General features: G+C 41.1%; 1 protein-coding gene across 21 annotated transcripts in view; it reads right to left on the reverse strand.

Annotated features, from left to right (window-relative positions):
* Positions 1-7,089: 7,089 nt before the first annotated feature.
* cacna1c (calcium channel, voltage-dependent, L type, alpha 1C subunit) overlaps positions 7,090-19,857 on the reverse strand; it is a 231,613-nt gene continuing 218,845 nt past the window's right edge. For 17 of the 21 annotated variants that reach the window (XM_070548924.1, XM_070548927.1, XM_070548957.1 and 14 more), the window contains 14 exons: positions 19,704-19,800; positions 19,346-19,448; positions 18,735-18,836; positions 18,528-18,655; positions 18,222-18,362; positions 17,287-17,651; positions 17,058-17,081; positions 15,259-15,387; positions 15,025-15,164; positions 12,938-13,035; positions 11,305-11,401; positions 11,078-11,186; positions 10,843-10,999; positions 7,090-10,754 (listed from right to left, as the gene is read on the reverse strand). In XM_070548924.1, coding sequence (XP_070405025.1) covers positions 10,269-10,754; positions 10,843-10,999; positions 11,078-11,186; positions 11,305-11,401; positions 12,938-13,035; positions 15,025-15,164; positions 15,259-15,387; positions 17,058-17,081; positions 17,287-17,651; positions 18,222-18,362; positions 18,528-18,655; positions 18,735-18,836; positions 19,346-19,448; positions 19,704-19,800 — 2,176 coding nt within the window. In that variant the 3' untranslated portion in view covers positions 7,090-10,268. The remainder of the gene's footprint in view (positions 10,755-10,842; positions 11,000-11,077; positions 11,187-11,304; positions 11,402-12,937; positions 13,036-15,024; positions 15,165-15,258; positions 15,388-17,057; positions 17,082-17,286; positions 17,652-18,221; positions 18,363-18,527; positions 18,656-18,734; positions 18,837-19,345; positions 19,449-19,703; positions 19,801-19,857) is intronic. The other 4 variants (XM_070548967.1, XM_070548929.1, XM_070548965.1 and 1 more) reach the window with 2 other exon arrangements.

The raw sequence follows: 19,857 nt of genomic DNA on the forward strand, positions 1-19,857 counted from the left end.
AACATTCAGAGTGTGGATAAATATCACTAATCCTCTTAAAAGGAACTTCTTTCATTTTGGGTAAAAGAGGAATTGATAAAAATTTGGTTCTAATATTGAAGATTTGATTCTCCATAAACGATCATGTTTTGTTTTTTCCTGACCAGAAGGGGAAAATTTCCCTTTCATTTTTAATCTGGGTTGACTCTGCCATTTGTGAAAATGTGCTGGACGATGACTGGCATGTCGTGTCCTAAAATACACACCAGCCATCAGTTAACAATGTTTATCAACAGACATGTAATGCATCTTTCAACAGAGAAACATTTGACTGCAATCATAAAGGTACACAATAATAAAATATTCAGTATTTTGACAAATATACTTGAAAATACATATTTTGAGATAAAGCACTTGAGCCATTGCTCTGCCTTCTCAAAATATCCACACAATGGATTATGGGTAATAGCGATCAAGGGTGCAAAGTTCCGCATTTGAGAATCGGGACACCCTACAAACTCAGGAACGTGCAATTGAGTGTTGAAAGGGGGGACGTGCGAGTATTGCGACTGGGCCCATGCAGTCCTAACTACACCGGGGAGAAAAAACCGAGGAAACCAAATGGTGCTGGGCCAGTGTCACTAAGCAACCTTGGAACCAATGAAATCCTCCCTGCTGTGGAGGGGGTGTGGCTTATGTTTAAAAACTCAAGTTACAAATGGCCACCTGCCTCCAAAGCTACTGCAAGCACAATGACACACTTATTCTTTATTTAGACCATAAATAGTGCTGTTATTCAATAGTACATGTAACAGTAGCGCCATTACTAATATTACAACAGGTTGGTCTCTGTGAACACCTCCCACCTTAAAATAGGATCAACAGCAAACCTTTTGAGACGCACATGAACAAAAACGAGCTGCTCAGTCCTGTCTGGAATGACCGTAATGGACGCGACTGTAAGACACTGCTGATGATGGGAGAGCAGACACACACGCACGCACGGCTCGGTCATCCAGGAAGAGAGAAAAAAAGCTGCTGCATAAAAACCACAACTCATGAGGATGCTGTCAGTGTTTAAAGCTTCATTTACACACACAAACACACACACACACACAATTATTTTGACTCTTTGTGCTCTAAAAGAGAAAAAAACACTTTTGGATCAAGTTTGGCAGAAATCTGTGACAGCAAATAATTAAGTCGTTTTGAGTGTATGGTGGTCAAGTTAGCTAGCTAATGCATGTAAAAAAAAGGTCTCAATTCTTCTCAGGCGTCAGTAAGAGCATCCTTGTGTCCTACATTCACTTATTGACTAGATACATTTATCATTCGTGATGCTACGGTAGCTCTTATGTGTGAAATCAGAGATGAGAAGCAAGCAGAAACACTCATACTTCCTAGAGGACACTGCTGCCTTTTTCCGGGGCTCTAATTATTGTTATATCCAAAACTCCCACTCTGATGGATGCATTCATTAAAAGAGGATTTGGATTCTTTGGAAAAAAAATCTGTCTTGGTGTCAGCCTTATTAGAAGTCTGATGCAGGGATTTATCGTCATTCTTGCATAACCTCCTTAAACATCCTAAGCATTCACACAAAGGTGCTTATGCGTGTTCTGCTACACAATCCGTTGCTAATCTATACTGGTTCAAACTGGGAAAGCAAATCTATTCTGAGTCCCAGTAAAAGGGAGATCTCCAGAGTTTCCCCAATGAAAAAGCCAATTAAGTGGGATAGTTTATTGTAAACACTCAACAGGATGTATGAACTGAGCGATAGACGTAACACTGATTAACTTGACGAGCATCCTCCTGATGCAGACGGCTGGAATGAACTGCTGCTGCCCTCATCATGCAGCTGGATCTGTGTTTAGTTTTATTAAAGTTACGCTTTTTCACAGAATCAAATTTTACACAAAGTAAACTCACCAGGAAATATCTGTCAACATAACGGAAGTAGCCTGTCGGTGATAAAACTAGGAAAATATTTGTCCTTTTTTGTAAAAATGCCGGAACAACTCAGGAGTTTTAAATTACCGGTAATTAGGATCTTCATACTTCTTCTTTAATAATCTGTAACATCCTGCACCATCATATATCGTATATCATTCATATTTAGATATATTTCAATGATTTCATATCTAAAATAAACAATAGCTTTTTTATAATCTTGTTTTTATATTTAATAATATATTTGACCTCTTACGTTCTGTCCTGTCTGAAAGCCCTTATCGTTAACATCATCAAAATATCTGTACAACAGAAAAAACAGTGTTTTAGTTAGATTTCTCCATCAACAGGCTAATCCAACATCACCTAGAAAAGATAATAAAATCTCTATTCAAAATAGTAATCTTTAAATATTTGTTGTCAGGATTAAACACAAGCCTTTTAAACACATTGACATGAAAATATAACAAACTTCTTTTGCAACATTGTTAAAACCTTCACGAGGAGATCTGAGGAAAAAGCTCTCCAACAATGGAAACACAACTCGTGTTTGGTTCGTATTAAACGACAACTGCAGTACTTTTTTATGGTGTGTGTGTGAGCATGTGTGTTTATGCTGACGTGTTCAGATCTAGCGGTCATGTTCTCCATAATCATTTTAACTACTTTTGATGCACCTTTACTGACAAAATACACAAACTATGACAAATTTTGGATCAAGCTTTGCCACAAGAAGTTCTGGTGAAAGTTAAATTCCCAAACTAAATCCAACACGTTTTTGCATAAACATGGAAAACACACAGAAGTCCTCAAACGGCCACGTTCCTATGTCTCTGGAGTGTTTCATGTAACCAGTACCGTCAGGCTCAACTTCTCAAAAACAGACTGGCCAAACATACATCTAAACTACTTTTTTTTTTGCGTCCTAGTCTGCAAAAAAGGCAGATGAATTAAATTCTCTACACAAATGTAGTTCAAGTCCTCCAAATTCATTCTTGGAAGAAAAAAACATAGAAGCTACAATAATTTAATGATTCAAAACAAACGGAAACCTAGTCCTTTGGAGGTGTTTTTGTTTTGTTTCTTTATTTACTTTTTTGGCATGTTGCTAGGATAACGTGTTGCTGATGTTGGACTACTCAGAGAGAGAGGGAGGAGCCTCTCAGTGCTACAGTATGACCAGACCCTGACCTGAGCTGGCAGGCTGATGGTTGGCTGACTTGTTTAAGACGTCTTCACAAAACATAAAAAAAGCAAAAGCATGACAGATTCCCATTCAACATTTGTCCTCAATCATTATTTATCAGCTTTGAGCAAAGGGCCTCTTTTTCCTGGAGTTACAGCACTGAAATAGAATAAAAACAGATTTAAATGATTTCTATTCGCTGCAAATGATCCAAATACCGGTAGTTCCTATATGTAATAATCCCATTAAATCCCATGTGCTGAAACAAAGACCGCTTTTCTTCAGTAGGAACTCGTTTCATTTGGTCTGCATTACAGGTAAAGTGGGACGTTAAAAATAATTACCCAATATAACTACATTCCCATAAAAGTGACCTGCTTGTTCTTCGTTCTGACATTCTGGTGATTAAATATTCTATATTTGTAAACATTTTGCCATATATAGTATATAAAAATATACAATCATAAGCTAGTGGTGAGACAACGGATATAATCAGTTATTTAGGACTTATAGGACTTTATATCTCTAGAGAGGGAAATCCATGCACTTGGAACATTACTGGAATATATAATTCATCATGTCAGAACTCAAACCACCCTAACATGATGCAAAAAAACTACAATCATCTCAAATACTTTTCATTTAGTCTTCTTTAGGCTAAAGACTTCTTATACTGTCATCAACTGTTGCCTTGATTGTCATTTGATAATGAAAATAATAATACAAGTTTCCATAATCTGTCTGTGCTGCAGATGGGGAGATTTTAGTTGAATTTGCTGTGAGTGAGATGCAACCTGCAGCTTATCTGGCTTGTTAGAAATATATGAGGACAAAAAAGAGTGACTTGTGAACGCACGTGTGGATGTCTAATGTAACAGCAGCTCCACAGCAGCAACCTGATGCTAACTGAACACAAAAACAAAGTCAAGCCATGGTTAGAGTTGGTAGGGATACGTCTGTAGGCCCAGGAAGTGATCAAACTAGCCCGTCAAAGAAATTCTTAAAAACAAGGTGTAGATGAGGTGTTTTGAGAATAAAGTTTTAGCATTTTGGTCTTTGGAATGATTTCTAATCGTTTATCTTCCCGTCAGAAAGAGGAAAGAAATAAAGACAAAGTGATGAGTAAGAACTCGGCAACATACAGCACCTGCTGAAACATGGGAGGAAATGTACTCTAGCGTCTTATTTTTCTGATAATCTTGCCTGTCCTCAGATTTGATGAACTGAAAAAGAATGGGAGGCCATAAGACACAAGATATGCAAAATCTTCATCTGTAAAGAGTCAAATAATTACAAAGAGAAGAAATACTGACATTAATCAAGTATGTACACAAACTAGAAAAAGCTATACTGTAAAAAAGTGTGATTTGATTTTTTAACCTAATTGGAACGGAACAGCCAAAAAACTGGAATGCTCAATCAACACGTCAGCTGCATTCAAATCTGATGAGGATCCACCCACTGAGGTCATTAGTATAACTGGAAAATATAAATCACCGTAAAAGGATGTGGTCAAATACACCAGACAGGGAGACAGAATTAGTTGGTTTTGCTATTCATTTACACAGATAATAATAACAATAACAAAAAGACACATTTTCTCACTGTAAAAAAAAAAAAAAAAACTCCACTGGTTTTTGGCTTCTGTCTCATTCAACATGCTGACCATCATCCAAATAAATACGTCTTTACCAGACAGCACTGGTACGTACCTGATTTCAAGTATGTCTTTTGGAGTTCACTTTAACTATAACGAACAGTAATCTTCATAATGCTGACTCTCTGTCTTTTATACAATACTCTCACAAGAACCTTTCATACAGTCATGGTTATTGCATTGTTTTTGCATATCTTGTGGGTGGCAGGATAATACCCACTCATCAGTATCAATAGCACACGACACGCCAAAGTTAATGCTAACCCACAAACCACATAGACTGCAATGCTGCACGGCTTTTAAACGGGGACACCACAGGGCTTTGAATCTCTCTCTACAGTGATAAAAGATGGGAAGCAAGTCTGCTGTGGCACTTCTGATATACTGTATTATATGTATATATAATATTAGGAGTGGGACTTGATAAAAAATGTGATCTAATTAATCAGAGGCTTTGGAGTTAATTAATCTTGATTAATCACATTTTAACATTTGAAGTTAATTTGCCCCCAAGCAATTTTTAAAATAAAAATCATTTTAGTGAGGCACAGATGGCATACGCACACTTTAATGAGTATATTTCTGTAACCACAAGGTCTATTTGATTGATTTGATCTAATTATGAAGGGAACCATTGTGGGATTTTTTGGGATATGCAAATATAAATGTGTTATTGATGAACTGTAAATGGAACATTGTAAATGTTGTGTACTGAACTTAAAGAAGCAATCAGTTTTTACCTTTTAATCTCTGTAAATATCCATCGAAATGTTGTTGAAACTGAATAAAATGAGGTCCAGTTGTTGAAAAATATTGGCAGCTTCATTCCACATAACCATAAATATTTTGTTGAAAGTACATAGGGCGCGGGTCTAGCGTCTTTGGGGGATGCCATATATATAAACGCCATGTTATCGTCTGGCCAGCTCGGAGTCCTGCGCCTGTTGGTGACATGAACAGTGGATGACTGGCTGGACGTACAATTCACGGAAGTTACATTACCATGTTAAAAATCATTTAGGCAGTAAGAAACACAAAACTGCTAAAACATTTGCAAAAAATATGTGAAACAACAGAATTGAAAAAGAGATACAAAGTATTTTGGCCGAGCGGTATTACCAGAGTATGATGACGTCATCGACAGGCGCAGGCCCCCGGGGAGATCTGGAAACTACAGCGCCAGCAAACTACAATTGGCATTGCATTCCCTAATGGTATTAACCGAAGGACCATCAAAGTCTAAGGAGTCACGGCGAGGTTACATGCTTTCTGCTTTACAGGTAACATTTACTGTAATGTTTTTAAACTCGTGACAGTCAGGAAGTTATGGTGTAAAACTACCCTGAAATGTATGTATGTACTGCCCCCTAGTGGCACAAAACGGCACACTGCCACTTTATCATAGGTGACAGCAGAACTCTGCCGATATAGAGGTGTAGTGTGGAGTTCAGGGGAAGTTATGCTGAGGGTTACAAGATGAATGCTGCATGTATACTTGTCACTCCTGCTGTAATAAAGTTCATATGGATAAAGTTACTGCCTGCCTATTTTCTATCAACTAGAAAACATAACAATAAAAATGTAGATTATTTTTCTTTTCTTCCTTTACTTCATAAAGGGTGATTCATTAAATTATAGTTTTAGTTGTTTGCAGCTTATAAAAACAGTTTATATGATACTGGCTTTGCAGTTTCTGTAGAGGGGCAGCTTGATGATACTTATTTATATGGGGCATACATTGCAATTGGGGGGACCCTCAGACTCAAGGGGTAATTAGTTTAATGTGTTATTTTTTTACATTAATAAATAGTAAATAACATAATTAACATTAAAATCCCACTCATTATATATATATATATATATATATATATATATATATATATATATATATATATATATATATATATATATATATATATATAAATAAAACTCAAAGATGTTTTGGACATGATTATGAGTGTGTAAATACTGTCATTCATGGTTTATAACGTGTTTATAAAGTAACCTTTATGGTTGTTATTCTGGCAGATAAAATACAGTTGGTTGGATACAGAAACTGCAGTTCACATGTCTAAAATAAACATCTTATGAGGACTTTTAGCATAATAGTAACCAGATCTAACTACATTAGCATGAATTGGTCAGATTTGAGCTCTTGGCTGTCGTTCACTAATAAATGTCGACCCAGATAACTGAATAAAACCTGGAAACAAAACAATATGTTAGTGTGTTGCTTTTTACTAGAGCCAATTCTCACCCCGAGAACAAACCACTGGACAAAGAAATTCTTGTCATCTCACAGGTTTCTTTCAAATCAGAATAAAAAAAAGGCAAAACATAAATGTTAAAGATGCTTTAACGAAGCCATGGATGAGTCTGAAAAAAATCCTCAGAGCTGCAGTATAATCAGAACCACTAAGCAACGATGGCGCCACCACTAAAACATTCAACATTCATATTTAGATTGCATAATAATGACAGAAGTCTGTTACTGGCACAGGATGCAGTGTGTATGGCAGTGTGTTTATGCATATTTTGTCTGCCACAAACCTGCTCTGCTTTTCATGGAGGAATTCGATCTCAACAGTAAATCAAAGAGAAAACTTTCCTGTCTGACTGACTGTGTGGGCTTTCTAAACTTTTACAGCTATAATCATAGAAGACACCTCTGAACTTACTTGGACCCTTAAAAAACACGTTTTTAGTACTTCTGCTGGTTTACACAAATTAGATGGGAATGATTTAAATACGATCTTTGAATTTTTGTTTTCTAAATTAAGATTTTGTTTGTCTTATATTTTTATCAGAGTTCTGCGAATGTTTATGTCAGGTAAACTGTTAATAATAATAACAATAAAACAAGTACGGGTAAAGGTTTCTGCGACAGCAACAGCTGGAATGCTTTACAGCAAAACCTGTGCTGTCTTGTGGACCTCATCCTCAAAAAAGTGATTCTCAATTTTACAGTTTAATCTGTCAAACTAAAAATTAATTTGTCTCAAATGATGCAACTGTTTAGCGATGTGAGTCAAAGACAAAGATGTTTGATCTGGAAATCTTGCAGCAACTGTACACCAGCCCTAAGAATTTATTTGGAGTTAACGTTTTTGCTAGAAGTTGACATTAAGTTGCATGGATGTGATACAGCCAGGTTTTCTCACAGGGCGTTACTGTGGCAGTGGTGCTTCTGTCATCCAGAGCAGGAATCAGAGAGGGAGCGACTGCTAAAAGGCTTCTTACCTTCCAGCTAGCAGCAAAGCTGAAACTCACTCTGACCTCGCTGCAGACTTTACTCCTGACCACGTCTGAATGGGGCAGTAAAGAAAGGTTTTGTGATGGCTAGTATGCAAAGAAAGAGTGACTTCTCACCCTGCAGCTTGGCTAAAAAAATGTACAAATCGTGCTAAAGAAATCACAAAGCTTTGGAAGCATGCCTGTCCATGGTAACCCTGTGTTAAGAGGCCCATTATAACACAAACTCATCCTTGCTCACACACACACACACACACACACACACACACACACACACACACACACACACACACACACACACACACACACACACACACACACACACACACACACACACACACAAACATACTTGTAATGCTACCTTAATTTACTGTTTAGGCTTAAAATAAGCTTTTTAGAAAACACAGGAAACCACTCGAGCGTCCTCACACATTTAGTCTCTTTTGGAAAAAATAAATAAATAAATAGATACAATCTTTAAAAGGTGCATACGGATAAAGAGAACGACCCCCTCCTCTTTTTAAATCGCACACACACCATCTCACACACTCGAACGTCTTGTACTAAAACGCAGACACACATATGCCCACACAATCATAAGTTTTACAGTCACACACACACTACGCCCTGCTTCAATACTTAAAACCTCTTAAAATTGTACTAAAATAAATCGAGCAAAAACACATTTATAAGACCAGCACCCCATTGTGCAAACAAATCAAGGATAAATTAAACCGACGTCATGAATAGAAAACAAAATAGTCATGGCTAGCCAGCTTTGCACAATATTAAACTGTTAAATACATAGTGGGTGTGGTCTATAGAAATATTATGTGGCAGCAAATCCAATAGGATTCCACACTGAGAGGAAGAGGAGGGTCTTGGAGAAGGAAGTGAGGTTGATTGACGCTAGATCTGGTGAGGACCCATGGCTGGAGTCTTTTCAATCAATCACTCCTATTTTGTCCTCCACCCTACCCTCCAGGCCGCCCTGCACAACACACACCTCCTCGAGTGCTGAAAACGTAAAATAAAAAAATAAAAATAAATAAATAAATAAAAGGACAAACATCCAGCAGTGAGGGGTGAGTGAAAGTAATATAGCCAAAGAGGAGGGAGGAAGGATAGAGAAAGGAGTGAGGAACAGTGAGGTATGAGGCAGAGAAGGGGGCTCGTCTCTACTGAGCCATCAAACACTCCTCTCGTTTCCTGTTTGGGGCAGCAAGTGGGTCCGGCCAAACGAAGAAAAGGGTGGAGGGGGTGAAGCCAGACCGAGATGACAGACGAGGTGAGTCTTGCTGAAGGGTTAATGACCAGCTGGAAAAAAAGAGCTTGCTAGCACCCTTTTGGCCAGGAAGTGCCTATCTCTGCCTGTGTCCCCTGAACCAGCCCTTTTTTGGCTGTTGAATCATCCCTCAATCCGCCCCCCCTCGACTTGGCTGGGGGTGGTGTGTCACCTCAGATCCACTCCCATGCTGGCAGGGCTGTGCTCCACGGTTCCGTAGCTTTGGAAGAGGAGAAATGAGATTTCAAACAGGGCTTTCCTTGCCTGTTTTACACAATACAGCGCTTCGTCATCAATGAACTAAGAAGGAGTTGACCTTTGACCTCATGTGGCCTTGGTCAGAATCCTCAACTGACTCCCCCACAAGCTGGTCTGCTGTCCCCTACCTGGCGTCATGGCGGCCAGACAAACAACAATAACACACCACCAAAGTAGGCATAGGAAATGAAAACAATATCATTCACAGGAAACCCATACAAGGACTTCCTGTCTCTGCGTTCGTCTATCTCCCTTTCAGTCAGACTTAGTCTTTTTTGCTTGTCTCTACTTTCCTGCTCGTCACACTTTGAGGACATGATAAAACTGTGAGGCACTTTAGAGCCACACTCAGACACGTGTGGTGAACACACTCACATACAAGTAGAAATAGAGAAAATCGTATACACACACTCACACACACACACACACATTCGTTCGGATCGAATATAGTCTGATATACTTTACTGCAAACGTTTACACACATACTGACTCACTTAAACCAACAGAGTCATAACCATGTGTTGAAGGTTGCATCACTGGCCGCCACTGTCCAGAGCGACAGAGTGTGTAGCTAAATGTGTGTGACGTGTGGGGACAAACAGAGCCAGCCGCGGCACTGTGAACCAGCACTGACAGACCGTCAGCCTCTGATGGTGTCAGAGGGGTCTGTTCGCTGATCAGACCTGTTGAGGTGGCACCTACAAGCTCGTCACACACTCCATATCCTCATCCTCTAAAAGCCCACTGTTCTTCCGTTGCACTCCTGCAATCACCACTGAGCTTCTATGATGCCTTTCTTCCCGCTCTTCTGCCTCTTCCTCGTCATCTTCTCGCCCTCTCCCCCTGGCTAGCAGCTCCTGCCGCTCCTCTATAGAGGACGGCTCATGGACGTAGCCTCTGCTTCCCGCGGCCTCTGCTTCACAGGGGCTTAAGCCGACAGGTCGGTCCCTGTGTGGTGCTGCTGCTGCGACTCTGTGGAAGGGGAGGCTGCCATTAGGGCTGTGCTGAGAGGTGGAAGAGGTGCTGGATGTGGTGTTTGTGGCTGTGCTGCCATTCAGAATGTTGTTGGCTGCATGCTCCATCTCTTCAATGGTCATGTCACATGCATCGGCCAACTCGGCTTTGGTCGCCTCAATGAAAGATGGGTCCTGGGCAAACTGGCCCAAACCTTCTGATATTAGAACCTTGAGGAAATAGAAAAAGGACAAGTGTTTTCTGGTTGTAGAATGATGTTGAGAGAAATCTCCTCTTATTGGTGTGGTTAAGACTCACCGCTTCTACAAGACTTCCTGCGCTGCCGTGAAATAGCGAGATGGAGTCTTTCCCCAAAAGTGATGGCACCGTTAGTGACACCGGCCGCGGCGCTCTCTGACTGGATGCGGACATGCTTGGGGCAGGGCTTGGGCTGTTCCCATTACTGTCGCTATACCTGGAGTAAGAGCATTTATTGGTCATAACGTCCTTCATCTGTCATTAAGACTTAATTTGGAAATGTACCGAAGCTCACCATGGCCCACAGCTGACAGAAGGCAAGCTGGTATTGAGCTTTTCATGAGAGTTAGCGCCCTCTAGTCTCAGAGAGGGAACTCGCTGGTAGGAGGCATCACTACACTGGCCTGGAAAAAATGATAGTAAACATAAATAAACAATGATAAAGCTATTCTGCTGTTACAATAATGCATGCTCATGAAATGTGATCCAATTATTTTCAGCCTTTTGGCTTTTGCTGTGTACCTGTGGGGCTAGCTGGAGGCGTGGAGCACAGCCGGCTAAAGAGTGTGGGTGAGTGACTCCTTCTCAGCAGAGGACTTAACCCTGCCACCGCCAGAGCCTGGGCAAAAGGAGATCACACCAAACACACAGCATTTAAAATAAATGTAAACAAGAAAAACAGTAACAAGCATCTAAATGAAATGATGTGTTTTATACCTGAACCATCTATTCTCTTAGCCCTCAGCAGCAACGACTTTATGGGGGTTTTCACGAGTAAAATAATTATATTAGAAACAAAATAATTAGCATCCTCCCTAATGCGATTTCTTCTTCTTCAGTAAGTGAGGCAGCATCAGAGGCAACTGTAGAACCTCATCTGTGCTTGAACCGTTTTGATCCAGTTGAACTTTCAGAGTTATCAAAAATATTAGCTTCATCTAAACCTTCAACTTGCATTTTAGATCCAATTATTTAAAGATGCATTTCCTTTGGTTCCTGCCCCCATTCTAGATATAATATATCTATCCTTAGTAAATGGATACGTATCACAGGTTTTTAAGGTTGCTATAATCAAACCTTTACTTAAGAAACCTTCTCTGGATCCATATGAATGAACTAAGAAGGAGTTGACCTTTGACCTCAAGTGGCCTTGGTCAGAATCCTCAACTGACTCCCCCACAAGCTGGTCTGCTGTCCCCTACCTGGCGTCATGGTGGCCAGACAAACAACAATAACACACCACCAAAGTAGGCATAGGAAATGAATTATAGACCAATATCTAACCTTCCATTTTTTTCCAAAGTCCTGGAGAAAATAGTGGCCATCCAAGTATGTCAGCATTTAAACACTAATGTTCTGTTTGAGGAATTTCAGTCTGGTTATAGAGAGTATCACAGCACTGAAACTTCATTAGTGAGAGTTACAAATGATATTCTCATGGCCTCAGATAATAATCTTGTATCTGTTCTAGTCTTGTTAGATCTCAGTGCTGCCTTTGACACAGTTGATCACAAAGCTACAATGATGTTCTGCTGAACTGTGGTGCCCTCATGGAGGGGGCCATTGGCTTGAACACTGTTGCAAACCACTTAAACATTCTCCCTCTCCTGATAATAACATTTTACTCTCTTTGACATTGAATGTGCTACTACTAGTTTACTCATTTAATTATAGATTCACTAGGATAAATAAAATAAAGTTTATTTCTCACCAAATAGAACATTTACTAAGAAATCACAATGTAACCGTAGAAACACCACTTGGTATATATGTTGTGTGTGTGTGTGTGTGTGTGTGTGTGTGGGCTGGTGTTGGTGTATGCGTGTGTCTGCTCCGTCTTCTAGATCCCCAGTGAGTCGTGTTGGATAGCAGCTTATACTGAGCCAGGATTCTCTGGAGGTTTCTTCCTTTTAAAAGAGAGTTTTCCTCTCCACTGTCGCTAAATGCTTGCTTAGTATGAGGATTGCTGTAAAGTCACTGACACTAGTCAGTGACTTGATGTAATTTGCTGCGTTCCTCATTTAGAAAACTTTTTTCTGATTGGCTTAATGAACTGACCTGTATTGTAATGTTTACTATGTGAAGTGCCTTGAGACGACTCTTGTCGTGATTTGGCGCTATACAAATAAACTTGAATTGAATTGAATTTAAATACCTGTTGATGTACTAGATGTAAGGGTACAGCTGTCTTCTGGGAGATGTCCGGCTTTGACTGTCTCCGGAGACACTCCAGATGGAAAGATGCTCTCCGTCCTGGCATGTGCAACACAAGATTGTAAATTACAACTACTGTATTGCTTTTATGGTCATTCATTAGCATCGGCTGAAGTTTATCACTCTTTGTCATGCAGGTCAGGTCATGTGGTCACTTTTACAAGGTGTCAAAAGTTCAGTGAAATATTATATAATATTGGTTGTTGGCCATAACAGCAGTATTAATGGAAATGGCTATTTTCTCAGATTTTCATACGAGTTACACTATGAAGTGTGTGTGATATCAGCTGATATCAGATATATCAATATGGTATGAATATTTATTTCCAATACCGGTAAACTGATACCAATACATGTGGAACCTGCCCCCCCATAAAAAAGAAAGTAAATAATGTAAATATCTCCAAAACTAAACCTTGGCTCTGTCACAGTTTTACATTTTGAGTGAAAGGAGAAGTAGCTGAAGGGTTTTATGTACACTGCTCAAAAACATAAAGGGAACACAAAAATAAGACATCCTATAGATCTGGATGAATGAAACAGTTTTAATACTTTGTTCTTTACACAGTTGTATGTGCTGAAAACAAAATCACACAATTATTAATGGAAATACAATTGATCAACTCATGGAGGTCTAAATTAAAGTGGAAAAAACAAAACAGGCAGATCCAACTTTGACACAATGTCCTTAAAACAAGTCAGAATGAGGCTCAGTAGTGTGTGTGGCCTCAACGCCTGGGCATGCTCCTGATGAGGTGGCGGATCGTCTCCTGAAGGATTTCCTCCCAGACCTGGACTAAAGCATCTGCCAACTTCTGGTCTTTGGTGCAGCGTGGCTTTGGTGGACAGAGTGAGACAGAATGTCCCAGATGTGCTCAGTTAGATTCAGGTCTGGGGGACTGGCCAGTCCATAGCATCAATGCCCAAATCTTGCAGGAACTGATGACACAGTCCAACTGTCTTGCTTTAAGGAGTAACCCAGGGTCAACTGCACCAGCATTTGGCCTCACAAGGGGTCTGAGGATCTCATCTTGGTACCTAATGGCAGTCAGGCCCTCTGGTGAGCACATGGAGGGCTGTGTGCCCCCCTCAAAGTAATGCCAGCCCACACGATTACTGATCCACTGCCAAGCTGGTTGTGCTGGAGGATGTTGCGGGCAGCAGAAAGTTCTCCACAGAGTCTGTCATGTCTTTCATCTGTGAAGATTGCAGGGAACCAGTGGCATATTTGTCATTCGTGATGTTCTCTGGCAAATGCCAAATGTCCTGCACGTTGTTGAGCTGTCAGCACAACCACCACCTGTGGACGTCGGGCCCTCATACCACCCTCATGGAGCCTGTTTCTGACATTGTGGTCTGCTGTAGGTCATTCTGCAGGGCTCTGGTAGCGCTCCACCTGTTCCTCCTTGCACAAAGGCAGAGGTAGACCTGCTGCTGGGTTGCTGCCCTCCTACGGCCTCCTCCACATACTGACCTGTCTCCGGGTAGCTCCTCAAAGCTCTGGACGCTGTGCTGACAGACACAGCAAACCTTCTTGACACATCTTGCATTGATGTGCCATCCTGGATGAGCTGCACTTCCTGAGCCACTTGCGTGGGTTGCAGACTGCACCTCGTGCTACCACTAGAGTGAAATCACCGCCAGCATTCAACAATGACCAAAACATCAGCCAGAAAGCACAGGAACTGAGAAGTGGTCTGTGGTCACCACCTGCAGAACCACTCATTTATTGGGGAAGTCTTGCTAATTGCCTATAATTTCCACCCGTTGCTATTCCATTTGCACAGCAGCAGGTGAAATCAGCGTTGCTTCCTATGCGGACATTTTGGTTTAACAGACGTGTGACGGACGCAGTTACATTGTGTTGTTCTCTATTTTAGAGCAGTCTATAATATGTGCATTGTATATAAAATAGTGTCATTAAAGGAGTAAAAACCGACACTGATAATATCCAATACTACAAGTTAATGCCAACACTGGCCGATAATATCGGACATCTCTCGTTTGTACATAACTGTGTTTTCTCACCCAGAGTGGTTGGGCAGAGGAAGACTCTTCGTGGAGACTGCCATCCTCCTCCTCCACCTCCTCCCTCTTTTCGTTCCTCTACTTCTTCTGCTTCCTCCATGGGAGTCAGCTGTTTACATGTTTCATCATGACACACCAACCTAGCAGGTGCACACAAACAAAGAAGTGAGATAAACTTCTTGATCTAATCTAATTTAGGATGAAGACTAAACTGTGAATATTTCTCAGCAGTACATATCAGACGAAAGTGAGCGGTCATCTTCCTGGTACTCCCTGTCGTCACCATAACTCTCATCGTACGTCTCTTCTGTTGACCCCTCCCCTCTCCGGATGATTGGCAGACAACTGTCACTCGAGTCCGAGCTACAGATACATGAGCGAATGACCAAACAAGCAAGCACACACATAAAAACACAAAATTAACATAAGCACACAGCACAGATGGAGGCACATGTGGACAAACAGTCAAACCGATGTAAATACAGAGAAAAAGCAGCTGATTAGCTGATTAGGTTAGTGAGGAGCTTCAGAGGAGGGACGCATGGAAACCCTGCATGTTTGGCAGGAGGAGGAGAAGCCTGCAGAGCAGCGGGTGGGGTTCACAGCAGTTTTGTCAAAGCAAAACGGTGACAAGACCTGGAATATGACGAGTGATGTGAAGACTGAAGTTCAGAGATCTTTAAAATAAAACAAAACATAAAAGGCACACAGCTGCCATGTTTGTAGGCTAAGGCTCAGAATACAGTAGCTTAACAGTAACGTTACAATATAACCCCATAGCAGAAAAAGCTTATTTTGTATTAGAAATAGAAAAAAAATGAATTATTAGATTTTATTATTGGAGCTTATTTTTTTGAGTAGAAACCATTCACATCATCTGTATGAGGGATCCAATGTTTTAATTTATCAACATAATTATTTAAAGTTAATTTTTGTGTCTCTTCTTCAGTATTTGATAATTAAACAAAATAAATATGTTTGGCAGAAGAGAGAATGTATGAGTGACTTTTGAACCATTCAGTGTTTTTCTGAATTTGGGGTTTCTCCCCAAACATACTACAAGCTGACAGATTCAGGGATTTTAGAGGCTGTCCTCTTAAAGATGTCTTCTCACCAGTCACATGATTCATACTCCATTCTTAGCTTCAAGGAACCGTTTGGATTTTGAATTTTAATATTGTCTTCTTCACCAGTGTTTACCTAAAACAACCAACTCTCCAAAATCTTGGCTTCACATTAAGAAACCAGCTTGTCTGCAGAATTCTTTAAACACATTTTACTTTAATAACGGCCGTATTGCAGTTGAACTGTAAAAACTTCTGGTGAAGAAAAACAATAAAATATCAAAACACTGTCAAGCTCCTTTTATCAGGGCTCCACTGGGTTAGATAATTAAAACCCGATTTAGCCACCATGTTGCTAATCAGATCCAACACAGTTAGCATCAGAAAGCTCATGCTTTGATTGTAGTGATCCAAGGTTGCACAGTCATAAACAGAGGGATGTTAAATGTGCAGAGAATTTCATTTTATGTTTTAGTCTGTAGTATGTGTTTTAACTTCAGATCATTATAAACTATCATGGGATGGAAAAAGCATGCTTGTATAAATCATTGCAACAGCAAACCATTAGATTGCAGCACATAAACTGCATTTATAAATATAAAGAACAAACTCGGCTCTGGGAATAAAGACGATAAGTAAGAGCTTTCAGATGTTTTCTGTACAGATGAAGCTGATATTGTGTCTAACCCAGACCTGCCACCTTATACAACCTATCAGCAGCAACAGCAGCCCTTGATCAGATGGGTTTGGCCACACCGCACCAAACAGTCCATCTATGGCTTTAACATTGGAGTTGCATCAGGAAGCCCGGCCTTTTCTGTAGCGACTAAAGCATCATGTGCATAAGCAGCAAGTGTTGCACCTTGACGGCTATGCCATTTTTTTAAAGCATCATGAGATTTCTTTAGTGCACACTTAGGGAACTAGCAGAGCACACACACATTCTCTCTCTGTCCCCTGGTAACATACCGTATGAGGGTGTCATAAAACATCCTGCTCGCCAAGACAAACAGGAGACAACGAGAGAAAGCAGGTTGTAAAAAGAAATGGGAGGAAATAGGGGGATTATTTACGCCCATAGAAAAATAGCAAAGTTGTTAATGCAATGAAGTTTTTGAAAGAATGTAAAGTTTGGAGCTCAAAAGCATGAAAAAGAAGAAAACTCAGCTGACTTATTAAGAGACTGTCTTACACCCACCTCTTTGGAGGGAAGCACCATGCAGATCTTGGCAGCAGGATGGGGGTGAGCGGTTGCCCTGTGTGCCCGTCCACAGTGCTGATAGATGGGCTCGGGAATCGACTGACCCCCTGCGTCTCCACCCCTGACATGCTGGTGTTGTTGGCATTGTTAATGTTGGCGTTTGAGCTTGATGAGGAGTAAGAGGAACGGGTGAAGGTGGTCGAGTCCATTAGCTTCTCATGAGATGGGCTCTCGCCTTCACACGGGGAGCCCTTTTGGCTGATGTGCAAGGGACGCTGGGTAGTGAAGGACTGTGGGAAGGATCCTCGGCCATCACTCTGGTTGTAGTAGTTGACGTGGTTGCCAAAAAGGCCACCAGTGCGCTGCATTTTGAAAAATACATCAAAGTTCAAGTCGACACGTTTCCCTAAAAGGCCACGTTTACAGCCTGCAGCTGGTAAATCTTACTCAGGCGTTTGCAAAAGCAAAGAAGCAAAATGACTTTACTGCAAGTAAAAACTCTTAAATACATCTGAAAATAGCTCCTAACTTCATTCAGTTGGCTTTGCTTGTAAATGCAGCATATGAAAGATGTAATGGTAGTGGCAATGGAGGGCAGATCAACTCACCGTCTCAGCAAAAGCACATGAAACAGTGTGTGAGTTTATGCCCGATCGTAATGTCTCTGTACATTTGTTTGTTTATTTAACCCGTTTGTAGTGGTTTCTTTATGTTTGTCTAAATCCAAGATGGCCTCTTCTAAAACGGGAACTCGGTGAAATGCAGCCAGTCTGTGCTGTGGAACATGCAGGTTTCTAAATTGTCATCCAGATTTTAGGCACATGCAAGCATGTACATGTATGTGCATGCACGTGCATGGAGCTTCAAGCTGGAGCTGGTCATCGCTCTTTTTTCTCTCTGGAGAGTGAGTAGTGCGGGTGTGTGTATCCAACCTTTACCCTGAAGATATCGTCCTCGGATGCTGCTGACACAGGCTCCTTCAGGCCTTTGTCCAGCTCCTCCTCCACATTCAGGTCTCCAGAGATGGCCCTCCTAATCTCTGGACCGATGTCATGCAACGTCCGCAGGCCCGCCTACACACACACAGTCCTAATTACTTGCTGTCTTTTATGTTTCAATCACAAACACAACACAACTAAATATGCCTGGCAGATAATTTAAAACATCAGACTTTTCTTTCCGAAGGTCTTGACAATTTAATAAATATATCTTGAAGTGAGTCTAAAAGATGTGAGTACCTGCAGAGAGAGGGCAGTTTTGGGAGGCACCTTGGCCACCAGCCCTTGTTCTTTCCTCTTCTTAAACTTGCGGAAATATTCCTGGATGAGGAAGGTAGCGTAGAACTTCCCGACTGTTACCTCATCGTCTGGGAGGGATGAAATAATAACAGACATCAAGATTTTTGTAATAAACAGACGTGATGCAGTGTGGCAGAGTTTTCGTACCACCAGCAGGGGGCACTACTTGATCCAAAAGCTTCATGCTGGTTCTTTTCCAGATCTTTTTCACGATTGCTCTCAGTTCTTCATTTGCCTGCTCCAGATTACCTGCACAGGTGACACACAGGAGACACACTGTAGGGCGGCCACTTTCCTTACACGTGGCAATAAAATACAAAACATTTGTAAGTAAAAATACTATAATGGGGCAGCAGTAGCTCAACAGGTTGAGTGGGTTGTCCAGTAATCGGAAGGTTGCAGGTTCGATCCCAGCTCCGGACAGAGAATTCTGCTGTTGTGTCCTTGGGCAAGACACTTAACCCACCTTGCCTGCTGGTGGTGATCGGAGGGACCGGTGGTGCCTGTGCTCAGCAGCCTCGCCTCTGTCAGTGTGCCATGGATGAATGATACACTGTAGTGTAAAGCGCTTTGGAGTCCTTACTCTGAGAGACGCTACACAAGTGTGGGTCATTTATCATTAATCTTTAATAAGAAAGAAGATTCTTCATTTCATTTGTTCTGTTCCCACATTTATGCGATGGCTATCCCGCCGTTCAGTAAGTGTGTGACTCGAGCTTTTACAGGTCCATCAGACATGTTTGGTGTGTGTTCTTTACCCTCTGTCTTGATCCTGAGTGCTGTTCTGACCAAAGCAAACAGTGTGGCGTTAAACATCACAGTTCCATCACTGTTCAGAGGCATGTTCATCGACACCAGCCGCTGCGGGACATTAAACACACTCTTAGTTCAACACACAGTCACATAAATTAATGCTGCTCTAAGATCTCAGACAGTACAAACTCACTCAAAAATAGATTTTATTTCCAATTTTAGAAACGCTTTTGGACTTTGTGTACGATATGCTGTCAGCGTAGGATTTGAAGGATTATAGAACGTATGAGAGCTGTTCGTTAAACATGCACAGTGGTTTTAGACATGCAGAGTGTCTTCATGAATCTGCAGAGCTGTCTTTACCTTGCATGCCACCCTGTGAGGACAGAGCTTTCCAAAACCGAGGGGGGGCTGAATTCTCCGAAGCAGAGTGACCACGTCCAAATGTTTGATCCTTCCCCTGAAAACAGCACAGAGGTCGGAGCGTGTGGGGACTTTTGTTTGCGGCTCCAGATGA

Source organism: Nothobranchius furzeri, chromosome 1 (genome assembly GCF_043380555.1).
Source record: "Nothobranchius furzeri strain GRZ-AD chromosome 1, NfurGRZ-RIMD1, whole genome shotgun sequence".
NCBI lineage: Eukaryota > Metazoa > Chordata > Actinopteri > Cyprinodontiformes > Nothobranchiidae > Nothobranchius > Nothobranchius furzeri.